Source organism: Solanum lycopersicum, chromosome 5 (assembly GCF_036512215.1).
Source record: "Solanum lycopersicum chromosome 5, SLM_r2.1".
Taxonomy (NCBI): domain Eukaryota; kingdom Viridiplantae; phylum Streptophyta; class Magnoliopsida; order Solanales; family Solanaceae; genus Solanum; species Solanum lycopersicum.
Genome location: NC_090804.1, coordinates 69075969 through 69099857, shown reverse-complemented (window position 1 = coordinate 69099857; position 23889 = coordinate 69075969). Strand labels below are relative to the sequence as shown.

The window sequence follows — 23889 nt, the reverse complement described above, 5'->3', positions numbered from 1 at the left end:
TGTTGTGGCCATCCTATGGAAGTACTTGGTGTTCTTGTCTCCATGTTTGAGCCATTGAATTCTTGACCTTTGTCTCCAAGCTATCTCCTCATTCCTCGAAGCTTCATCTAATTCCTTAGATAGATGAACTTTTTGAAGGAGTTCATCATCAGTCAATATTCTCTGCTCTTGTATCTTTTCCAGACAAGCAATTTGATTGAGTGTCTCTTCCTTCTTTTGTTTCTAGTTGACTTTGTTCTCATAATCCCATTGTTTCAACTTCCCTTTCAATAACTTCAATTTGGAAGCTAAGATAAAAGAAGGGGTCCCATTTACTGAAAAGGAACACCACCAATCGTTTACCTTCTCCCTGAAACCTTCTACTTGCACCACCATTGCTCAAACTTGAAATAAGATTTCTTCAAGTTTAGCTCCCCGCAAGTTATTACAAATGTTATCACTTTGGATTACCTTACTTCTGCATAAAGTTCTATGGTTATGATAATAGAAAGAATATAAAGTATTTGGGTTATAGAAAGTTGACCCTCGTACTCCTAATTGTCTCACATAAATGGGGAGGGAGTAGTAATTTTCATCAATTTTGGAGCTTAGATCAAATAAGAAGTTATAAGTTCTATTTATATTGTATTTTAAGTATAAAGCCAAGAAGGTTCACTTACCAAGTTAATGAAGGGATGTCGATCATGGCTTGCAAAGCAAAATGGTTGTGACACATTGGACATAAGCCTCTACTTCTTCCCAAACCCTATTGTCCATATACATCTTCAGGAAAGGACCAGTTAAAAAGTTTATAGACATTATTAGTCCTGATTCACATAATATTCCAGACATCGCTACCTTGAAAATCAATTGACCAACTCATAATCAAAGGCGCATCAAGAATCCATCTTTCTACTACAGAGACATTTTAGGGAGTGTAAGTATATTAAGTATGTATCTACCAAACTTATATGTTTACGATCCTTCATAAAACAGGCACCTCCGATGAGATTATTGTAGACCTAAGATATATCGAAATGCATATAACAATTTAAACTTTTAGACGAGTTGATCACACACTTTAACATAGTATCAAATCCAACTTGAGATCCATCATTAAAGTTCCCTATCATCCATTAACAAAGAACTTTGGCCCAAGAAAACAAAGCCATACATGCATGTTGCTAACCTAACATCAATAAATAAATGTGTCTCCTTTAACAGGTTAAACTTTTAGTTAGACGAAGTGTGAACACTTCATTAAAGATGAAAGTGAAAAAAGATAGGCATTTAGACACCTAATTTATTTTGGGAGAGAAAGTAGAAAGCTTGTAGAACATCCAATATCATCTAATCAAAAATATTTCATCTCAAGACTCAATGTCTCCCTTCTATACAAACTATTGAAATCAACCTCTCAAGAGAGGATCTCCAACTCCTATCTTCTCGCGACATAATTCTTTGGAGAACCAATCCCTCTCTATTCTTCACAAGGTTGTCTAGTTCCCTCCCAAAAACAATAATTATGTCAGTGAAGTGTTCCTGTGGAAGTTATTCCTGTTGTTTCTCTTCTTCAACCACAAAATCCTAGCCTTTTCTATTCAACTAACCTATTTGGCCGTAGTTGTAATATTTGTCTGGCCCTTTAACTTCTCTATTTTGATCATTTCTCCCTCCTTTGAAATAAATCTTTTCATCTCCTCCATCGAGATCTTCAGTTCGACTCCAGATCTAACCGAACAATTTTTCAGCCGTATAATTGTCACCGACTTCATATAAGTTTTCCGGAACTCACTTTCAAACATGTTTGCTTACCTAGAACACCCTTAAGTCTGTTCATTAGTCATCCATTGGTACTATACAGTTACTGCATGATTTCGAAAATGTATTCAGTTAATTAATGAAGTTAAATCCTATCCAAATACTACAACGTACTTATTGTATGATAAAAAAAAATATGTTCATTTGATAGATGAAGTTCTGTTTCCAAGTTCCAACCTATCCAAATTCTGAAACATGCATCAAGAAAGGTCAAAATAGCATACACTTATATAAGCTCTGTCATCTGACACCCCTAGCTGTCCATAATCATTGAGTCCACAGGCATAAACACGACCATGATCTGTAAAAAGAGAGGGTCATTAACTTGTAAGTAAGTCTCTACTGATGCATTAGCAATCAAACATTATTTTAGCGATAGTTTTGAACTGAACAATCCTATTGGGTCAAATACCTAGTAACAAACTCCTATATTCCTATCACTAGTTATTTCTGAACAAGTTATATCATGAAATAAAATTAGACAGATGTTGGTGGACAAGTCTGAATGCAATCTTCTATTAAATAAGCAAAGCTCAAAATGCACTAAAAAGGAAAGCACATATTGACAGAAAAAGTGCTATCAAAACAAGGAAAATGGAACAACAATTGATGCTAACATGCATATCAAAAACCAGGCAATACAAAAGTCAGCATTGACTATTGAATTAGGTGGTTTCAACTATATGGATCTTCGATATCCATTTCGCTCAAGTATCACACCAAATATTCTATCCACCTTGTTCTCTCCTCCTAAACAATAAATAGCTAGAGCAACATTCATAATGTGAACTGAAATTAAGATGAATAAAAAAAAATTTACGAAAATAAGATAAATGAAGAATATTTGGTCCCTGCTTGCTAAGGTGGTATTTCGAGCTCTGGTGGTGGTACTTGATTGTAGGAGTTAGTTGAAAGGAGGAAAGATAGAGGTTAATCAAGAGTTAGAGTTACATGTGTAATGTGAACCTCCTTACACATGTAACAGTAACACTAACTCATGCAACAGCAACACTAACTCACGCAGACAACCTTCCGCTTTCTCAGATTTTTCGTTATCAAAATCACCCCTGTAGTGGCTAGCCAAGTGAAAAAACACGCATTTCTCGGTACATTTGGAACCCATATTGCATTACATCGGAAAATGCTTCCCTAACCAAAAGTTACTCATAAAAGCACCAAGAACACTCTATTATTTCTCGGGCCCCACCACCAAACATCGGATTGAATTGCCTATGAAGTAAGGCTAATAATCTTTGACACTCATTCATTTTCGATCTTGAAAATTCCTTCTAAATCTCAAAAAGGCTCTCCACCTTGTGTCCCCCTAATTTGTTGAATAATCGGGTCTATGTTCCCACACCATTCATATCCCAAAAAAAAAACTCTCCTCCCGTCTCTGACCTAGAATGAGATATTTTGCACAAAATAATCTCATCCCTTCATGATAATCCTCCACAAACTACAACTGAATAGAAAAATGATATCTCAAGTCTTCCACCCCCCTTTGTGATCCCAATTTATTGACTATCAACCCCCCCCCCCTCCACAAAACCTAGACTACCACCCCAAACCTCGACAACCATTATCCAAGTAAAGCTTTATTAGAACTTTTAAATTTTTAATTCCAAGTCCTTCCCTTTTTTTAGGAAATGTGATAGTCTCTGAAGCACCAAATGAAATTCCTTGCCCCATCAGTTGGAGCATGAAATACAGACATGCAGGAACTAGTAAGTAGGATGCTCAATAAAGTTCTCTTAGTAAGCACTTTTGTACCGCCCTTTGGACTAATAATTTTTCTTTCTCGACCCTCTGAAGAAACGGATTTCCACACTGTATGATCCTTGTTTGAAGCACCTAAAGGTACAAGAAATGTAGTCAGAAGAGCCAAATCCAGCAATTCAAGACTCAAGCCAACAATATAATGTCATCCACCTCTCCAATAGGAATAATCTCACACTTCCTCAAATTAATTCTAAGACCTGACACCATCTGAAACTAAGTGAGAACTTGTCCTAACGAATCCAACCGAGTCTCAGTTGCACCACAAAAAAAACTAAGGTATTAACTGCCTCCCTCCGTATTAAGATCGTCTCTATCCTTTTGATGGGGTTGCTTATGGCAAGCTTATTTTGAGAAGTAGACAGTATCTACCTTTTCCTAGTTAGGAATATGTGTATGCGATTATAGACAGGTTTGAAGCTGAGTGTGATAACCCTGTGGCTGAAGTTAAATTACCCACTCAAACTGGAGGAATGAAGGTTTTATGACCCCAGCATAAACCTCAAAGCACAAAACACGCATAGAAGCTCTTTCTTCCAAAATCTACAAATAACTACTCTAAACTTGAACCTAGTAACCCGTTTTGGAGAAATAATGGGAAGAAACTTTTTGCTTGGTTATTGTTGAGTTCAAGGGGGTATCATCTCTACTCACCCTGAAAAAAATAAATTCATCCCTCGTGCTCTCAAGTGAAACTTCCTTGGTTATTCTCGAGTTCAAAAGGGGTATCGTGTCTACTCACCCTGATCTTCGGCGGTATCTTATGTCAGCCAATTTTACATTTTTTAAGTCTCGGTCTTACTTCACATCCTGATATCTCTGAAGTCTTACCTATAATGACTTTCAAGGAATCTAGTGTTACTTGTACAACTCTAGACAAAGTTTCACCCCTCCCGACTTATCATGGCTGTCCACGGCCAGCATCATTCCCAGATGATTCACATCTGGCACCAGACCATGCATCTACTACACGTATTTCCTCCTAGTACACCGATTGCACTTGGAAAAGGCATAGGGTCCACTCCATCACTCGTAATACATTTTACTTCCAAGCATTAGTTCCATAAGTAAACCTATTTGCAAAGCATTACTCATCGCCTTAAGTTTTTTACTTTCTGGTTTATTTTATTTTTTACTAAATATAAGTGAGCTAAGCCCCCAAATTATATATTGTATGAATCATCACAAAAAATAACCCTAAGTATTTCAATATTGTAGCAAGATAATTTGTAAAGAATATTGTTAGAACCTGTGAGAAAGAGAGAATGAGCTCCGCCACATGCAATTTGACGGAGGTTTTGATTATGAAAAGCAGAAGAAGGAAGAACATTAGGTCTCCATTGCGACTCAAGACTTCCATGCCCTAGCCTGCCATGATCACCGTTCCCCCAAAGGGCTGCTAATCGCCGATTTCCATTAAATTCAACACTGGAAACTGAAAAACACCTCACACACCACGATGATCTCTTTGTAACTGCTCTTCCTATTATCATCTTTGTCGATTGAAGGAAGATGTTCAACTTCAGCGATACTACATACTTCTTCAATAACTAGTCTATGGCTTAAACTCTGCCAACGTCTACTCCAATGTTCAATCCTTTTTTTTCTTTTTTTTTCATTAATTATATTTTAAATAGTATTTGTGAGAGTTTAGTTATGGAAAAAAATTATCAATGCATTTTTTATATTAAGCCTATGTGCTTTTTAGGTATGTCTTGGGTTGATTTTTATATATATATATTGTTATATATCTATTCTATATTAAGTAGAAAGACATAAAATACATTTTAACTAATTTTTTCAATAAGAATTTGTGAGAGTTAAATTATGAATAAGAAAAGGCAATTTTAAAATATTAAAATCAGTTAATTGTATAAGTTTTTGTATGTGTGTATTCTATCAATTAAAGATATATATAAAAGTAATAATTTATTTTATATAATTTTTTAAAAGTTTGTGATTTTTTTATTGGAATTTGATGATTTTTCAATTTAGTATTTACCTGTTGTGGACGTGAGAAAGAAAAATGAAAATTATAGTGATTATTGCTTGTCATCTTATTTGCTTAAAAGAGATCTTCAATAAAATTAGATTTTCTATTTTTAAAAAAGAAGCAATATAGTAATTCTAACAATTAGGAGTCGTTTATAGTGAAAGATAAGAATAAATAGTCATGAGATTAAATTTTGGCGTTTTGTTTGGTTGACATGTTTGAGAGAATTTATCCTATAATTTATATCATAATGATGAGATAAGTTATCATATATACATGGTGGATAATTTATCCAAGATAATTAGTCCTGAAATAACTTGTTCCCTACCAAGCGACCTCTTAGAGATAAAACATACGCTATAAGCTATAATAATAACAAGGCAAAAAGGTTTGGTGAACCCTTGTCTTGTTTTACTTTAGTTTTACAATATTAAGTAGACTATACAATTTCTAGATCATAACAGAGTAGTTCTTCATTGAATATAATCAAGTTTATACTTTTGCTTGATTTCAAACATATTCAACTTAATATGCGAAGTGATGTAAGTTTGATTTAAAATTGAAGTCGTCAGATCAAAACTTGGTATTTTTCTATTATATAGAAATGCAAAGTTGAGGACAATCAAGGGTAATATGGTCATTTCATATATATTTCATTTTAAATGTCTATTAATTGTATTTTTAAAATATGTCAAAATATTTATTTTCAAGTGGGTAAATTTGCTCCACAAGTTACATAACTTTTCTAGAAACTATAAATTATAAGATTTTTCTAGAACTAAGTCTATGACACAAGTAAATAGACACTAACTCATTCTTCATTTTATTCACTCCTCAATTCTCTCCGTCTCATGTTTTTTATCAATAAATTTCTCGCCCTTTATTTTAATTTGTGTGCTAAATATTATACACTCTGGCATATATCTCTTATTAGGAAGACCATTAATGCAACTTTCTTCCAACATTAAAAACTTAATTTTTGATTAATTTCCTATATAATGACCCTACCTTTGTAAAATAATTATAAGACAAAAGTAAAATTCAATATTTCTTAGTTGACGTATCACTTATGGGACTTGTTTATATAGTCAATTTTTCAGCAAAATTCAACCGTTCCACACTGTCCAAACACCCTATATGGATTAGTTAACATGTTAAATCCAATGTCAATCAAAATTGTGTTTCTCAAAATGCCTAATCCAAAAGGAATGCAATCACTGAGCAAGCTCTGCAAGAACAAAAATTTCGATAATTTCGGCTCCTGTTATGTCCTTTCATTTGGTTCTCTTCAGACTTTTCAATTTCATGGTATTGATTTTTTTTCCTTTAAATTGCAAAGATAATTTTTGAAATATCTAATTTACTTGATTTCTCTTTTTTTGTATAATCCAACAACTTTACACAACATATAGGTCATTATATAGTTTATTGAAAAACATATACTTATTTATTACTATTAGTTTATCATTAGTTAAAATAATTTTAAGCAAGTTATATAAATTATAATATTAACTACCTCATATTCAATTATTGTTGTATATATTATATCAATTTTTTAAAAATATTTTTAGATTCTAATTCATTTGTGGTAAAACATTTATTCATCATATATACTAATTACTCTAAGAAATTAATTCTTTATTATACTAAATTGTTCTTCTAATTTTAATAAATATCAAGACAAGACACAAAGTCATAATTTTTTTCTATAAATTTGCAAAGAATGAGATAATTTATTGGGTTTTATTATAATTTACCATTTGAAAATATCATAATAATCTTTATTTAAAAAAACTAATCATTGTATAGTCTTGTTAATAATAAAGATAAAATTATTAGTAATAAAATATTGGTGAAGACTTCCTTTACTGCTATAGCACTCCTACTCTACTAAAGAGTTTCTCTTGTTCTCACTCCTATTTATTCATCCCCATTTCCCTTTCACTTCCTGTGTATCTACAAAATTCACATGGTTCACTTCTAACACCTGCTCCCCTTTTTTCTCAGATCTGTTCTTGGAGCTGCTAAAAGGTACATGGGTATTACTTCTTTTTCACCTTTTTTTTTTTGTACGTAAATTTTCAATTTTTCCTGATCTTAATCTTGATCTGTACAGACAGATCTGATTCTTTTTTCTGTTACTTGTGCAATTCTTTGAGATGGGTCAGCTGTTATTTGTATTATCGAATTGGGTTTATACATTTTTTCCTTAGATTTTCTCAGTGATTGAATTAGAATCACAAGATTGTTGCTTTGCATCGACATGTTACGATTGTTATTATTAATTGTGTAGCAACTCGAGGTTCAGCGTTGTGATGGTAAACTTGTCAGTCTCATCTCAGATCTCTCAGCATATAAGAATTGATATTTAAGATCTATTGGTGTTATCAGTACTCTACTACTCTGATTGAAAGCAAGGGATAATTAATGACCATGTCGATTTATAGTTCAATGTTGAATGTCTTTATATAGTAATTCTATACTTCAATTGTCTGGTTTTGGCTTTCGAACCCCGTGGTCTTAAATATGCTATTAAAATTAAAAAAGATGTACTACTATCAATATTCAACCTCCACCACTTAAACTTTTAAGTGGACACAAAGTTCAATTTGACAATTGGTTTACTAACATGATAAGTTGTCAGAAATGCACAAGAGTGATTCAAAGATTTTAATCTTATTATTCTTATTTTGTATCTCAGGTGGATAGAGGAAATTTGTGAAGGACTGATAGAAGTTACCGGAAAAAATGGCATTAGGAAAGTACTCTAGAGTAGATGGAAGGAAGTCATCAAACTATTGCTCCACTGTAACTATAGTGGTATTTGTAGCTCTATGTTTAGTTGGGGTATGGATGATGACGTCATCATCTGTCGTTCCAGACCAAAATCTAGATTTGTCCTCACAGGGGAAAAAGACTGACCTGTCAACACAGGTAACCGAAGGTAAAGAGAGTTACAATGGTGGCAATGAGAGTAACAATAAAGCTGGTGATGAGAGTAATCCAACGGATGAGGGAAAATCAAAACAATTTGAGGATACCCTCGGTGATTTACCTGAGGATGCAACAAAAGGGGATGCCTTAGTTAGTCAAGAAGAAAATGTTTCTAATCCACAACAGACAGAATCAACTTCAGAAGTGAAACAGGAAGAGAAATCGACAGAACAGAAAGAGGATGCTGGAGAATCTGAGTCAGAAACTCAATCCGAGAAGGCAACAGATGGTTCAGATGACAAAAAGGAAGATGGTCCAAACAAAGTAGATGACAAGGATTCTGAGGCTGGGGAGAAAACTGAAAATAAATCTGTCGGAGAAGAGATCAAAGAAGGTTCTGATGAGAAAAAATCAATAGAAAACTCAGTTGAACTGAATGATAAAAAGGATCAGGAGGTAGGCCAAAGTTCTGATGAGAAGTCTGATGGTGAGAAGAAGGACCTGTCTTCAAGTGCCGTATTGAGTTCGGGGACTCAGTCGGACCTTTTGAATGAAACTACAACTCAAAATGGGGCATTTTTAACTCAGGCGTCGGAATCAAAGAATGAAAAGGAAATGCAGAAGTCTTCGGAGTCAGATAAAGAAAGTAGTTACATTTGGAAACTCTGCAATTCCACTGCTGGGCCAGATTATATCCCTTGCCTTGATAATTTGGAAGCAATTAGGAACCTCAGAAGTACAAAACATTATGAACACCGAGAGAGACACTGCCCAGATAATCCTCCGACTTGTCTTGTTCCACTTCCTGAAGGATATCAACATTCAGTTGAGTGGCCTACGAGTAGGGAAAAGGTGATACATCATTTCCGGAATTCTGTTTGAACTGATTATATCATATTTCCTTTTTCTTGAAGCTAACAGTATTACCTTCTCCAGATATGGTACCACAATGTTCCCCATACAAAGCTTGCAGAAATTAAAGGACATCAAAATTGGGTAAAAGTTAGTGGTGAATACCTTACCTTCCCTGGTGGGGGAACCCAGTTCAAGCATGGCGCTCTGCACTATATTGATTTCATACAGCAGGTTAGCACTTGCATTTAGTAGGATATTTTCCCACATTGCAAAAAATATCATGTGTATTTAGCTCTTGCAGAGAATTGTCTTGAATTTATCAAATGATCAAGTTATGCTATTTCACACCACTTTTACATTATTTTTGCAGTCTTTTCCAGAAATTGCCTGGGGAAAGCAAACTCGGGTTATATTAGATGTTGGATGTGGGGTTGCAAGCTTTGGGGGTTATCTTTTCGAAAGAGATGTTTTGGCCATGTCTTTAGCTCCTAAAGATGAACATGAAGCTCAGGTTCAGTTTGCTCTTGAGAGGGGTATTCCTGCTATATCTGCTGTTATGGGTACAAAGAGGCTTCCCTTTCCTAGTCGAGTCTTTGACGTTGTTCATTGTGCACGTTGTAGAGTGCCCTGGCATATTGAAGGTATTTGATTTTGCGTTCTACTCATTCATGATGCCTTTTTCATTGCTCAAAGTAGTAAAGGGTTAAAAGTGTGAAGTTCTTCTATTCAGTAGGCAACCTTTGAGAAGAACATAGGTAGTTCTGGGTGTTTGGACTTCCAGTGCCAAAAATATTTCTACATCCGCAATCAGTTCATCTCTATTATTTCATGTTACAACTGATGAAATTGTGTAACTTAATTTAGATTAAATTTATTTGATCCAACAAACTGTAGGGGGGAAACTTCTCCTGGAGCTGAATCGTGTACTTCGACCTGGTGGACTTTTTGTGTGGTCTGCTACTCCTGTCTACCAGAAGCTCCCCGAAGATGTTGAGATCTGGGAAGGTACTTTGCTTTTACTTATTCAGTTGACTCTTCCATAACTTGGTTAACTGGTCTTGCTGAATGACTGTTTGTTTTTGGCATTTTGACAGCCATGCAGAAGTTGACAAAGGCAATGTGCTGGGATCTTGTTTCAAAAACCAAAGATAGAGTCAATGGAGTAGGGGTTGCTGTATATCGCAAGCCTACTTCCAATGAGTGCTATGAACAAAGATCAAAAGACGCTCCCCCGATTTGTCAAGGATCTGATGATCCAAATGCAGCCTGGTATTATTCTCAGAGTGATGGGAACTTCAATTTTAGTATTAATATCAATTATTTGGTTGGGTACTGGATTGCAAGGCTTTCTATTTGTTTATCGGGTACAAATGCAGGAAATTATTTTCCATCTTATCTTTGGGAAATGTTTTTGTATTGAGAAATGTAGAGTGCGATTTTTGACTTAATTAGTTCTCTACAGAACCTGTAAGAACTCCCTTTGATGTATAGCATACTCTTGATGCTGATAGTGATACTTATATAAAGTTTTACCTTATTAATATAGTTGCAGTGAGATATTGCATCTATGCTTAACATGATCTAATGAATGGATGCTTTCTTCAGGAATGTGCCTTTACAAGCTTGCATGCATAAAGCTCCTGTTGCCACATCGGAACGTGGATCTCAATGGCCAGAACCATGGCCAGCCAGGTTATCGAAATCACCTTACTGGTTATTGAGTTCCCAGGTTGGAGTATATGGGAAACCAGCCCCGGAAGATTTTACTGCAGATTATGAACACTGGAAACATGTGGTGACAAATTCATATCTTAATGGAATGGGGATAAATTGGTCTACTGTGCGGAATGTTATGGACATGCGTGCTATCTATGGAGGGTAAGTAACGAGTGCTACATTACTTGTTTCCTGTCTATAGATCTTCTATACATCTCCCTGCCTAATATATCTAGCAAAGAAGTTTTGGTTGAAGCTTGTTGCTGATGTAGATTTTATGATTTTAATGGACTAGCAGACAGGTGGCATATGTTTTCATCAAGTGTTGAACTTTTTTTAAAAAAAAATCAAACACCATATTTTTTGAAACAAACCCCGTTTTCATTGCAAAAGCAGCAATAGTCATGAGATATTATCATCTTTAATGCTGTGTTAGTTGGAACGCTCTGCACATTGGTTAAAATATTCTACCTGGTTGGTGCTATCTCAGTAATGATTTCATCAGTTGTGACTATTTCTATAGCATCTTTCACCGTGTTCAGTGGCTTGTGAAGTTAAACTTCTGTCCCCTTGCAGATTTGCAGCTGCTTTAAGAGACTTGAATGTGTGGGTTATGAACGTTGTCTCAGTAGATGCTCCAGATACACTACCAATTATTTATGAAAGAGGTCTTTTTGGAATTTATCATGACTGGTGTGAATCCTTCAGCACTTACCCCAGATCGTACGATCTTGTCCATGCAGACCATCTCTTCTCCAAGATTAAAACAAAGTAAACATTTAACCTTTAAAATTACTGACTTAAGTCAGCACCATTCATTTTCTGTTTCTCTATGTTGTGATCTGATAGTGCCTTGGTTCTTGAATCTCTAGGTGTGGTTTACCGGCAATAGTTGCTGAAGTTGACCGCATTTTGAGACCAGGAGGGAAGCTCATTGTGCGTGACAAAGAGGAGACTATAACTGAGTTAGAAAGTATGCTCAAGTCTATGCAATATGAAATCAATATGACCTATTCCAAGGACAAGGAAGGATTGTTGTATTGCCAGAAAACAATGTGGCGACCAAAGGACGTTGAGACACTAACTTATGCCATTGCTTAGCTGCCTTGCATGTGAAGGATGCTGGTTGTGTTCCGTTCAAGAGGCTTTCATGCCACGGTGACTAGATAATTTTCTGATTAAATTCTTGTAACTTTATTCTTGTCAGGCTATCGCGTACCATTTCCTTAGCAAATTAGTAGTATCATCATTAAATATTTGTGGATAGTAAATGCCTTGAGGTTCTGTATTTTGTAATATGGAGGAGGTGAACGATGGTAAATCTCAAAAGCACCACAATCATATTCGTTTTCACATTGAATTGGGCAACAGGCCAATACTCCCTATACTTTGTATTGTTGAGGAATATCTGCTTTATTAGTCTTCAAAATTGCACTTTCTAGTGTCTCTACTCTTTCAAATAATTACAAAACATAGAAATATTGTGCACTTTGCATTTGATACACATTTCATTACCTGAGGTTCAGTTTATAACCGTTGAGACTTGACATTACAGCACCAACTTTGTACACACAGACATTATCTTATAGACGATGAAGATAACACTTTAAATACCCATCAAGTGGATGGTATAAACGACTTCTATACTTCAAAACAAGCATCAAAATTGATTAGTTAGTGTCTCAGGAATGGATTTTGCTAGTGTTTGCAATAACAGGATATTATTATAAGTAGTAATCATCTTGCCTGACATACCCAAAAGAACCTACCTTTTTTGAATGTAAATAATGCATTTCATTCATGAGTATCAAGGTGAGAGGGTAGCAGATAGATGTAGCCGAAGAGACCTGAAGAGGATAGGCAACAACCATCTTCAAGGTAAGATTAAGCATCCTACATTGATTCTCAACATGTGCTTAATTTGGATAGCTGGCATCAAGTAAGAAGTTTGCCTATACATGTGTGTGTGGTTGTGTATTTGGCTCTTCTGTTCAAGTACTCTGCTTGTGACTGGGTCCTATTTTATCTCAGAAATGTACATACTAGGGGAAGTATAATATTTTTTTACATAATAAAAGATAGAGCTCAATTTATGGGGAAATGAGAATGATTATCTTAATCTCACAATGAATGAAGGATAAACTTTAAGATAGCATTATAGTGTTGAATAATATATCATCTGATGGAATGTCCGGCTCTTCTTTTATGTGGTACATACAGTTTTATTTCCATATAATATATAGCTTCTTCAACTACATTTAGCAGAGTGTTATGAGCAATAACTTAATCAATCTGAATGCTTTTGAAGGTCACTTTCAAGTCTTGAGCAATATGTGTGTACATGTTCTGATTTTAATAAGCAATGCCACAAACTTAAGCAATAAGGGTTTTCTAGTTTTTGCTTCTATAAGACGAAAACATGCACAGCACTGGTTTTGAAATTTAAGATCTGATCAGGGAAAAAAACACACAAGCAAGTTGGTATCATAGCATCAATGGTCAGTTTAACATTTTTCATTATGGTGTGAGTCAATATTCTCTAATTTTTAAGAGGACGATACAATGCAATATCCTCATTAAATCATTGTCTATCTTACATAATCAGGAGGAAAACGAACTTGAAGCCAAAGTATTACGAGTTGGGAAGGCAATCACTGCTGTCATTGTTAAGTTGAAGAAGAAAGGGATAATATGGTTGAGACTGATACTCTTTTCTTGAGGTGTGAATTTCTATAGCAGTATAGGTTCCACAGTATTCAGATACTTAAAAATCACCTTCCAATGAGAATTCGAGACGATCCAAAATTAAAATCAGCACAAAGGCCAACATTTAGAAAGAAAATGAAGCAGATTTAGAAGAAAATTGTTCTAAGCTTAGACAAATAAAGGTAAAAAAAACAGTCGTCAATAAAGCAAGGAAAGGGATCAAGTTCAACACCTAACCCTTGTAGCAGTAAATGTCATATAATTGGACCTTCATGGCAAAAAGAAATTAGAAACATCGCGTTTGTTGGTCATACGTTTTCTTCACTCTGTACAAGTCCAAGTGCTTCTCCTAAATTCAATGTGTTTCTTATGGTCCTCCTTCCAACGCCTCCGCCGGTGCCTTTCCTCATCATTGCAGAAAATTCCCCATAGTCTATCTGTCCATCCTGCACTTTGCAAGCTCTTTTAGTGGGGAAAACACAGGAACAGAAACTAAGAATTAACAGAAGACGGAAGGACAAGTTGCACACAAATTGAGTTGGAAATTGAGAAATGAACTGGACTCATCTAATCATTGAACATCTAAGTTAACCAGTTGAGCTGATAGGAATTCAAACAAAAAATTAAACCTTTAACGAGAGAGAGAACTACAGCCTATCTAGCTGAACATAATACCAACACAAAGACCATTCCCTGGAATGGTACATGGCAGATTCTTGTACTACTAAATACAGTGTAAATCAGTTAACTCATCTTCAGCACTGGTACAGGCAGCACAAAATGAGACTAGGCATGGGAAGGTGTTTGTAATAGTAAAGATTTTTCTCCTTCCTTTATGCAATGGGAGAGCGTTTGTAATAGTACTAGGCATCACTTACTTTGACCATTGACAACCTTTTTCATCATATATTGCGATGAAGCAAATCAACACCTTTATAAACACTCTTGGATGTTGGACACTACATAACTAAACACCAATCCGAGTGGATCTGGGCTTCCCCAGCAGACTTTTGATGTGTATTTATGGGTGTACAAATAAGCTTGCAAAAGGTTGACTTTATATCATGTGAAAGGTTTAGAGCATCCGACCCTCAAGACAATCGATAAAGCCGCGCAGAATCTTCATAAACTCCATTGGATGTCTTTTAATAAATTGGCAGACATTATGTAACTTAATCAACCCTTACTTCTTATATGTGCATGATTAAAAAAACATTAGAGAATAGAACTTACATTATCTTGATCAATATCTTTAATTATTTCATCAAGATTGAGCTCGCTTAGACCAAATTCCTTGCAGGCTTGCTGAAGTTCCTCGATAGTTATGTAGCCACTACCATCTTTGTCAAAGAAAGAGAAGGCTGATAATAGATTCTCTTCTCTTTCCAATTTGTTCAAATGAACAGTAGCAGCAATAAACTCCCCATAGTCTATTGTTCCACTGTTGTCAATGTCTGCCTGTTAAATAAAACATGGTTAGATCTATGTGGTCAAATGAGCGGAAAGTTATAACACACATGAGCACAAGTGAGTGGAAGAAAGACAAGGTGGGATATCACACAAAAACCCAATGAGGATAATTCTTACCGCATCCATAAGATCCTTGATCTCAGACTCCATTAGTTCCGAACCTACTCGCCTCAAACCCTCTTTTAGTTCCTCAAAGGTTATTGTTCCACTATTGTCCGTGTCTAACATTTTGAATAGCTCCTTGAGACCACCAATCTCCTCTTCTGATAGCCTCTCGGCAATCACCTACAAAGTAACAAGAGAATGAGTAAAACAAGAATCAAATGTATAACTCAATAATACATTGGACATGAAATTAGAATGATAGTGATTGGACTTCATAAAACTGCAAGAGGATAAACTGTTTGCTCCTTTCCCATTTTAACTTCTCTCATTCCTTTCTCTCCTTTGGTAAATTAGGACCAAATTGACATACATTTTGTGATGCTGCAAGAAATATATAAGATACAGACTAACAGAATACATGTTCTCTCAAGGAGGTATGGTTCTACAAATAAGAAAATTAGAATAACGGGAAAGGCAATTATCAGGGGAAAAAAGAGAAGAAGATTGAATAAGCACAAAAACCAACTATGTATACCATGGGAAGGGACCACTGCAATGGTAACTAGTTTATGATCTCGCAATTTGGTATCTATATTCAGGAAAGACACAACTTGATAAAAACAATGTAGGAATCCAAGATAAACCTAGAGATTTGTATCTCTGTACAGTGTGGTATAGATAATACTACTATCACTGGTTTGTCTTAAAGAACATTATTTAGTAATGGAATAAGATGAACTCAACTAGAGTGGGATGTATATAGTCCCTTTGGGGACATCCGATAAAAGTGGAACAATTCAGAGAGCGGAATGTGTATAAAGGATTCAAATAAAGAACCCAACTAGTGCATCATTGTGGCATGGTAGTAGTTATTGTTCATTTACTTGCATTCTTTAATTAGAAATGACGATATACATGGATATAGATGTTACATGAATATGATCTGCATTAACAGCTTCTAGGATGTGGCATACTTCTTCCATAGTTCCCATCCCCCAAATAATTTTCAATTCTACCCATATTTCTACACTTATATACTATATTCCTACACTTCTATACTACTTTTTTGCATTTTCCCTTTTCTTTTAAAACAGCATCTAGATCCAGTTTAAGTTTCTTTATAGCTGAAGTTCTTGGAACACTATAAAACTGTATGGCAGAAGTTGTTCCAGGCAAGGAGAGTACAGACACATGTAAGCGGAGAACAAACTTTTCAAGAGCTTACACGCAAAGCCATTTTCTTTAGTTTGTTCATTGCTGAGAATTGCTTGAGGCGTGAAAGAACTGCAGAATCAAGAGGTTTATCAGGGGTCATTGAGTCATCCACGATCCACGGATGGCCTGAGTCACAGGAAACAAAAAATGTAAGTTCATAGTAAAATCCCTTTGTTTCAACGTGTTTGTGGACATGCTTTTGAAATATGCAACTTCATGAACAATGACACTAAGAGGGTAACAGCATTTTCCAGAGCCAAATAAGTCCCAGTTTTCACAATTAGAAGGACTTACACAAAACTTCATGGGCAGTTAACCTCCTCTTTGGATTCCTATCAAGAATTTTGCGTATCAAATCCTTTGCACTATCTGAAATTCCAGGCCAAGGTTCAGATTCTAAATCTAGTTTGCCTCGCAGTATCTGACGAAATATTCCCATATCAGTTTCTGGAATCAGAAAAACAATAAGAATTATAAGATAACATGAGCATGAAAGACAAACTTTACAACACCCTTTATTTCCTTCTCAACACCCATAGAAATATGAACCTGGCAGTTACAATACCTGCCCAAAAAGGTGGAACTCCACTAAGTAATATGTACAAGATAACTCCTGCACTCCATACATCTGATTCAGGTCCATAATGCTTGCATAAAACTTCTGGGGCAACATAATAAGGACTTCCAACAACATCAGAGAATGTTTCACCTGATAACAATAAAAACATCAAGGAACAGAAATGTTTATTTTTACCATTAAAGGTCAAGTACTCCTAAATTAAGTAGAACAAAAAAAATCAGCATGTAGGACAAATGTAGTGACCAACTGTCCAGAAAAAAAATATGATGCAAGAATAATGTCAGGAAGATTGCTGGGCTTTCACATTTGAAAACATCATATCAGCAAGTGAAAGCAAAAGCTAAGTGTTAGAGACTGAAATAAAACAGAACCTCACCAGAAACATATAGTAGTAGAAATTAACGAAGTAAATTTTTCTTTCAGCAAGACCAAGTTGAATGGAACAATCACATTTAAAAGGAAAATGGGATGAGACAATTTGAAGAGATACCCATACCAAGATTAGAAGGACCAGTAAACAAATTGAAGTTAAAAATGTCATCTTATATAAAGATTAAAGTTATCATTTTCATGTTCGAGAACACTCTCTAAATACATTGTCCGGCAGTCACAAACTTGGTAAGCTATGTAATATTCAGTCGGGAACACTAGTAATAAAACAATAAAAAAAGGACACTTGTACAAACAATTTTGCTTCGGTAAAGTACTTCCTAGAACTGTACATACACAACTACTGTTATAATGCAAATCCTGCAGATCCAAAAGTTGAGGAGAAGAAATGAAAAGTGGGGATAGCCATTAAGACGCGAATACCTATTCTTCCGTCATTTCATTCCGTATAATTCAAATAATAAACAAATAAAGACTCAATCTTGTTCTTAAAAAAAGATAATATCAGTAATAAGCTAAAACCTAAGTGGTCAAATTAGAGAAGCATCTCAGCTATCATAAGAATAAGATAAGTAGGTAATCCCCATGGTAACTGTCCCCAAGAAAAGAAGTATTTCCCCATCATGAGCATTACAAGAATCACAGTTTCTCAGTCTAGATGCAAACTTAAAGGCATCATGAATCATCATTTACTTAATAACTGATTTGTTTGTGAAAAATCATGAATTCCTATGATCAAGGACTATGCTAACAATCAAGCAGTTAAAAGAAAAGACATGCTTTCCACTCCTCAACCTAGAGAAGAATATCAAGAAAATAAATATCAGAAAAAAGACGATCAAACCAAAATCCCTTAGTTGATGAAAAAGGGGAATGTACCTGGCTTATAGAAAACAGAAAGGCCAAAATCAGTGGCCTTGAGGGCAGCATCTTCTTGAGAACTAAGAAACAAGAAATTCTCAGGCTTTAGATCTCTATGCATAACCCCTAATGAATGGCAAGCTTCCACCACCCCAACAATTGTTTTGATCAATTTAGCAGCTTCTTTTTCACTATATTGCCCCTTTTCAACAATCCTATCAAAAAGCTCCCCACCAGCACAAAGCTCCATAACTATATGTACATATAAAGCATTTTCATAAGTACCCTTTATTCTAACAACATTTGGATGCTCAGATAGATGGTGCATTATCTGAATCTCCCTCCAAACATCCTCATAATCTTCCTTACATATGAGCTTCTTCTTTGGTATAGTCTTGCAAGCATAAAGATTAGAAGTTGATATTTCAGTACAAAGATAGGTAGTTCCAAACTGACCTTGACCCAATATTTTGCCTAGTGTGTAAAGACTCTCAAGACTTTGAGTTTTGTAAGGAAGAACCCAGAAATGCTTAGATGGGGTTGATAAAGATGATGTTTTTGTCTTGGTAAGGTCTGAGGAATCCATAGATGTGGTCCTCTGAACTGAATCTTGATTTTCAGAGCTGAAAAATGAAAACTTTACTAATTATCAAGACCTTTTTTTTTCCTCTTTGGCAATATTTTACCTCTCTAGATACCCTCTTCCTTTGTGCACTTCTGACACTTTGGTCAGAAATATGCTTTGGTGACTCAGCTGCTCAAGTCTACTCTCATTTCTCTTTTTGATGATGATGACTTTAATATCCCTCATAAAAATTTAAAATGTCGAACAGATACATTGCATATCTATGTTGTTTTTTTAAATGTCTTAAATAAAGTCAAAAAAAATTGTATTGCCTGATGTGACATATTGGTGAATGAAAATAAAACTAAAAAATCACAAAATGATTGAACCAATAATCTTGATAATTACTAATCTGATATCAAATCCTTATTGATCAACTCATATATTAATATATTACTCCTAAATATAATTATCTCTCCAATCAAATCATATATATTTAAAATTTAACCTCAAACAACTTACTGTATATATATTTATTGCCATAATCATTTCATTGATTAATTAGCACTTAGAATGGCTTGGTTTATGAAATTTGTCTTAATGTTACCCCTCATATTGAGCCAAACGTTCTAGACCTTTCTAGACTTTACAAGATGTGTACTCACTCTTTCTTCCACATGAAAATATATAAATTAATATTGGTCGATGCAAATATTAGTAATGTCCACTTTTTTTTTTTTGGTCTTCAATCTTTGTTTCTGAAATTTAAAGGGAAAAAAAAACCTACCTTTAATCTTGAAAACAAAAGGATACGGCCATTCATAGCTTAGAACTCTTTCATTTGCAAGCCTCTGGAATTGCTATCATCGCTGGACTAATTCACAACTTTTGGTACACTATCTCAACATCCTCCTTTTTCTTTTTGCTATTATCTATTTGCTTTTATGGTGTTGTATGCACTGTTAGAAATAAGTGCCTAATTTCGTCAAGAATTTAGCCTTATAGGTCTTAAAGATCAAACCCTTTTTAAGTAGAACTAAATAGGTACAGACAATTCATTTAACTGATTTGGGATTGAGCTTGTAGTTGATTGATTTACTTTTATGGTGCTGTATGTCAGTGTTAGAAATATTTAGTCAAGGGTTTGCTTTAATAGTGTTAAAGATCAAACCTTTTTTTAGTATAACTGAATAGGTATAGAAAATTGAGGCTGTAGATTGATTTACTTTTATGGTGTTGTATGTCAGTTCAGCATAATTTAATCAAGAATCTGCCTTAAAAGTTTTAATTGTCAATTTTTTTTTAAGTAAAATGAATAGATACAGACAATTCATATAACTGATTTGGGATTGAGGCTGTAGTTGGTTGATTTACTTTTATGGTGTTTCTTGAAGTAGATACCTGGATACTAAGTAAAGCTCCTAACAATCAATCTTCCGGGGCGTACAAAGATTCTTTCACGACCTGGGCTATTAAATTACCTACTAAAATATCACCCATCTCTACCCAACGTCCCAGCGTCACAATTCCATTTTTGTCTAAATTGCAGAGTAAATGAGCATTTAAATGTAGTATTTCATTACTTCTTCAGGGCCTTGACTTGCCACATGAATATGAATTTCATATTTCCGTATTTGAAAAGAAGTATAAATATCTTTATATATGGACTCCTTTTTCAGTAAAACGAATCGTTCAAGTGAGCCCGAAAAAACATTAGAAGTCAAGCCTTTTACTTCATTGTCCAAGTCAAAGCCTACTTTTTTTTCAAGTCCGCTTTTAGAGAAAACTACTTCTTTTGGGTTACGAAAGATTCTCGCACACGATTCAGTCTGTTTGCTGAGACCGTTGAAGGATAAAGACAAAAGACTAGATTTGACTCTTTCTAGATCACATTTGTAGTTTAGAGTTCCATACCCAGGCAATCCAACTGTTATGAGTTTGAATTGGGGACCTAACGATCTAAGTAAGGAGGTAGTTCCAGGAAGGAAGCGATAAAAAAGAATCATATCTAGATCGACTTTGTGTCAGCCCTAATGTAACTGAATGAAGTGGAAAACCCGCTGTATGAGAGCAAAACCTTCTGCGTATAAGAAGAAAAGCTTAATCGAGTGAGGTAGTATGTCAAGTGCGATTAGCTCATGAGTGATTATTTCACTTTGGAAGGAAAAAGCATGTCAAACAAGGTTGTCGCTCAGCTCTCAGGCTGTCTCAAAATAGCTTCCCATTGCTTAACTTTCAATTTGCTTCTGACCATCAAATGACTTGTGTTATTTTGGCACAAATCTTTTTGGTTCTTAAAAAAAAAAAATAACGAGGGCAGAGCTTTATTTTTTTATGCCGCCAAAGAGTTGAACAATGGTTTTTTCGTGTTTTCAAAGATTTGAATAATGAAAATATGTTGTGAGTGCCCGATCGAATTGATCACCTCATGTGGTTATGGTACTTGGATATGTTGGAAATTTTGCGGGTTTTGGCTGAGTAAGCTTCATCATTATCTGGTATAGAGTGAATGTTCCACTTGGTAGTTTAGCTTGCATAGATTATAAAGGTGGTATATCTTGAATGATTTAATTATTATTCCTACAAAGAATCTTTATTTTTGTAGAGATCTTTTGGGTTACTGATCTTTACCCCATCAATATTTACAAGCTAAACTCATTTTTAAATTGACTAAAATGGTTCAAGGTGGAAACTAACCTCTCAGCTGCCTTTGAGATTTCTCGTCTTGCATATATAAAATGGTGCTATATAAAATGTTTGCTTGTATTTTTTTGTTTCCTGCTTACAGTTTTAGTCTATATTGTGAAAGAGATTTCTTGGGGAATGGACGTTCTACTCTATGACAATTTTTAATAAATAACTTCTCATGGAGCTAGGATAGTTTGGTACAAGATATGGATGTTTGTGCTAGAGCTAGGTTTGTACCTGAATTTTGAACAAGGGAATGTGGATTTTGAAGAAGTGGTGTATAACGTGGGTGTAAACCTTGGAGATCAGGACGAATAAAGCTAGTGCTTCCAAGCTGCATAAGCTGGCATAGTTACCCGGTACTTGTGTTGGTGGGAACCAGCAGGTACCTGGTGGAATTATCGAGATAAATGCAAATTGAACCGGATGTGGGGTCAGTTTACTAGACAGCTTTTTTCCTTGAAGTCCATCTTGAAGAAGTTTTACTCGGTAGGCAGAAGAGTTTGCATGGTTTTTGCAATTTCCTGGAAAATCCAGCTTGTCAACACAAAGCTGTATGCCGATTCAGGAGTTCCCTTTTTATTTCTTTGTGAGTTATTTGCATGTTTTTGGTTTTATACTTCTGTGTCTTAGTTCGACATACTTTGATGTTTTTGGCATTGAGAACTGAACAAGGATCAAGATTACTACTTACGACTGTAAATTGAACTGTATCTGTGTACTAACTTGTAGCTTTTGTTTGCAATCTGATTATGGGACTCAAGAAACAGGAGGCATTATGTCAACCTTTGGGGCTTTTTAGTGTTATGTAGTTGGTGATCCAACTGGTTACCCTTCATGATTCATTGTGCTTTCTGATTGCTTAGTGTCATAGATCTGAGATTGCTGGCTGATTTTCTTTTCTGGCACTATTTGATTTAAGTTCTGTAAGTAAGTTTGGGCCATCAAGCAGTATCAGATGGTACTCTTTTTTGGGGTTGTTTTGCAAGAATATATGAGATTTGCTCTTTTCATTGTGCATTTGCAAAAATTATCTCGAGGTTGGGCAAGTATTACTTTGCTCAGTGTTTTTGTGTTGAGCACAAAGTAAGCAACTTCAAACTACTTTGTAATCTTTGCCTAAAATTACAATCTCGGCTGTTCTGTGGCGAAGACAAACTTCTTATCGTGTTTGACTGTGAGTCAATTCGAAACTTCTGATCGTTGGATGCTACGGAAATCTATATTCTAACTGTGGTTCCTTTCTTCTTCCTCAGGAAAATCACAAGGGAAAAAAGTCATTAACAATGTTTGGAGTAGTGTTCCCAAATCGAAGCTTCCCTATGGATATCTCCACCTTTGCTCAAATAGACCCCACCCATTGGGTCCTTGACATGAACACCTTTGTTGGTGAGTTCCATAACCAAAACCCGGAGATAATTTAATCATTCTTCACTGATCAGAAAAGACTGTGTGTACTTTTCCACTTGACAGTTCTAGCATTACATGTGCAGGGGAAGCGTATGATTCGATTCGTGAAGTCTGCATATTCCTCCTCAACAACTTCACGCTGCCACCAGACAAGGCCCTCGCTGTGTATATCCAATCCCCTGGCTCACCTTTCCTCTTTTGTGGTGCAGTCACACTGACTCGACCCTCTGCTGTGCTGTCGCTTCCTTGGCCAGAGCCCGGTGGGCAACTGCAGCTCACTGCTGATGCAACTCCAATCTCTGCCAAGATAGGTATTTCAGTTGAGGATCTTGCAACACTTCCCTCCCTTGATGTGGCTGCAGGGCAGAAAATTGAGAGGTTGGCACTGAAAGTTGGCGAGAATTTATTCAATTTTATGCAGTCATTTTGTGGAGTGGATGGCAGTAAGCTGGTGGTGCCTATGGATATATTGGATCGCTGGTTCAAGAAATTCCAAGAACGTGCAAAGCGAGATCCAGAATATTTGAAGGGCTTCGCTTTATAGTTGGGATGGCTGGTAAGGACATCTTCATGTATGAAGGTTCCTCTGTTTTCTCTTTGGAGGATTGTGATGAGAATATAATGAGTTAATTGTTGTAGGATTGTGGTATGCCATTGTTCAGTATTTGGTTAAAAGTTTGGGCGACAACCTTTGACTAATGTTGATCATTAGAAATGAATTACAATCTTATCATTTCAGTTCCAGTAGAAGGGTGTAAACTCAGCTTTTCTCGTCTTTGTTGTGCTAATTATGTTCAGAGATTTGTGTTCAAAAGGAATATC

General features: G+C 35.4%; 4 protein-coding genes across 17 annotated transcripts in view; 2 read left to right on the top strand and 2 right to left on the bottom strand.

Annotated features, from left to right (window-relative positions):
• LOC101264219 (ultraviolet-B receptor UVR8) overlaps positions 1–5237 on the bottom strand; it is a 36967-nt gene extending 31730 nt beyond the window's left edge. For 8 of the 13 annotated variants that reach the window (XR_741622.4, XR_011221478.1, XM_004239576.5 and 5 more), the window contains exons 1-2: positions 4829–5237; positions 2025–2101 (exon numbers count right to left, since the gene is read on the bottom strand). Coding sequence is in view for 9 of the 13 variants with exons in the window: in XM_004239576.5 (XP_004239624.1) it covers positions 2025–2101; positions 4829–5072 (321 nt within the window). In the remaining 4 variants the exon portion in view is untranslated. The remainder of the gene's footprint in view (positions 1–2024; positions 2102–4828) is intronic. The other 5 variants (XM_010322996.4, XM_069298654.1, XM_026031280.2 and 2 more) reach the window with 2 other exon arrangements.
• A 2181-nt stretch (positions 5238–7418) lies between these two features.
• LOC101264521 (probable methyltransferase PMT26) lies at positions 7419–12437 on the top strand. 2 transcript variants are annotated; one of them, XM_004239577.5, is made up of 9 exons: positions 7419–7603; positions 8274–9358; positions 9443–9592; positions 9732–10002; positions 10256–10366; positions 10456–10630; positions 10967–11239; positions 11654–11848; positions 11950–12437. In XM_004239577.5, the coding sequence occupies exons 2-9, from the start codon at positions 8321–8323 to the stop codon at positions 12176–12178; spliced, it is 2442 nt and encodes an 813-aa protein (XP_004239625.1). In that variant the 5' UTR covers positions 7419–7603; positions 8274–8320; the 3' UTR covers positions 12179–12437. The 2 variants fall into 2 exon arrangements, with proteins under 2 accessions (XP_004239625.1, XP_010321299.1); XM_010322997.4 differs by having other exon boundaries at positions 7446–7611.
• Positions 12438–13832: 1395 nt separating this feature from the next.
• On the bottom strand, positions 13833–19235 carry LOC101264824 (calcium-dependent protein kinase SK5). Its single transcript, XM_004239578.5, has 7 exons — positions 18423–19235; positions 17139–17282; positions 16868–17020; positions 16584–16699; positions 15371–15538; positions 15017–15241; positions 13833–14229 (listed from the first exon to the last, which is right to left on the bottom strand). The coding sequence occupies exons 1-7, from the start codon at positions 18988–18990 to the stop codon at positions 14092–14094; spliced, it is 1512 nt and encodes a 503-aa protein (XP_004239626.1). The 5' UTR covers positions 18991–19235; the 3' UTR covers positions 13833–14091.
• Positions 19236–19489: 254 nt separating this feature from the next.
• On the top strand, positions 19490–23881 carry LOC101265642 (protein OPI10 homolog). The gene is made up of 3 exons (XM_004239581.5): positions 19490–19860; positions 22914–23046; positions 23151–23881. Exons 2-3 carry the CDS (start codon positions 22944–22946, stop codon positions 23609–23611), a joined length of 564 nt encoding a protein of 187 aa, XP_004239629.1. The 5' UTR covers positions 19490–19860; positions 22914–22943; the 3' UTR covers positions 23612–23881.
• Positions 23882–23889: the final 8 nt, after the last annotated feature.

What these genes read in the sequence shown, in the direction of transcription:
- LOC101264521 (XM_004239577.5), top strand. Translation starts at nt 8,321, where the DNA reads ATGGCATTAGGAAAGTACTCTAGAGTAGATGGAAGGAAGTCATCAAAC. An exon ending in AGATGTTGAGATCTGGGAAG is followed by an intron (nt 10,367 to 10,455) that starts GTACTTTGCTTT and finishes GCATTTTGACAG; the next exon opens with CCATGCAGAAGTTGACAAAG. An exon ending in TTCTCCAAGATTAAAACAAA is followed by an intron (nt 11,849 to 11,949) that starts GTAAACATTTAA and finishes TTGAATCTCTAG; the next exon opens with GTGTGGTTTACCGGCAATAG.
- LOC101264824 (XM_004239578.5), bottom strand. Translation starts at nt 18,990, where the DNA reads ATGGATTCCTCAGACCTTACCAAGACAAAAACATCATCTTTATCAACC. An exon ending in AGTTCCACCTTTTTGGGCAG is followed by an intron (nt 17,021 to 17,138) that starts GTATTGTAACTG and finishes TTCTGATTCCAG; the next exon opens with AAACTGATATGGGAATATTT. An exon ending in AACTGCCCATGAAGTTTTGT is followed by an intron (nt 16,700 to 16,867) that starts GTAAGTCCTTCT and finishes CCTGTGACTCAG; the next exon opens with GCCATCCGTGGATCGTGGAT.
- LOC101265642 (XM_004239581.5), top strand. Translation starts at nt 22,944, where the DNA reads ATGTTTGGAGTAGTGTTCCCAAATCGAAGCTTCCCTATGGATATCTCC. An exon ending in TGACATGAACACCTTTGTTG is followed by an intron (nt 23,047 to 23,150) that starts GTGAGTTCCATA and finishes TTACATGTGCAG; the next exon opens with GGGAAGCGTATGATTCGATT.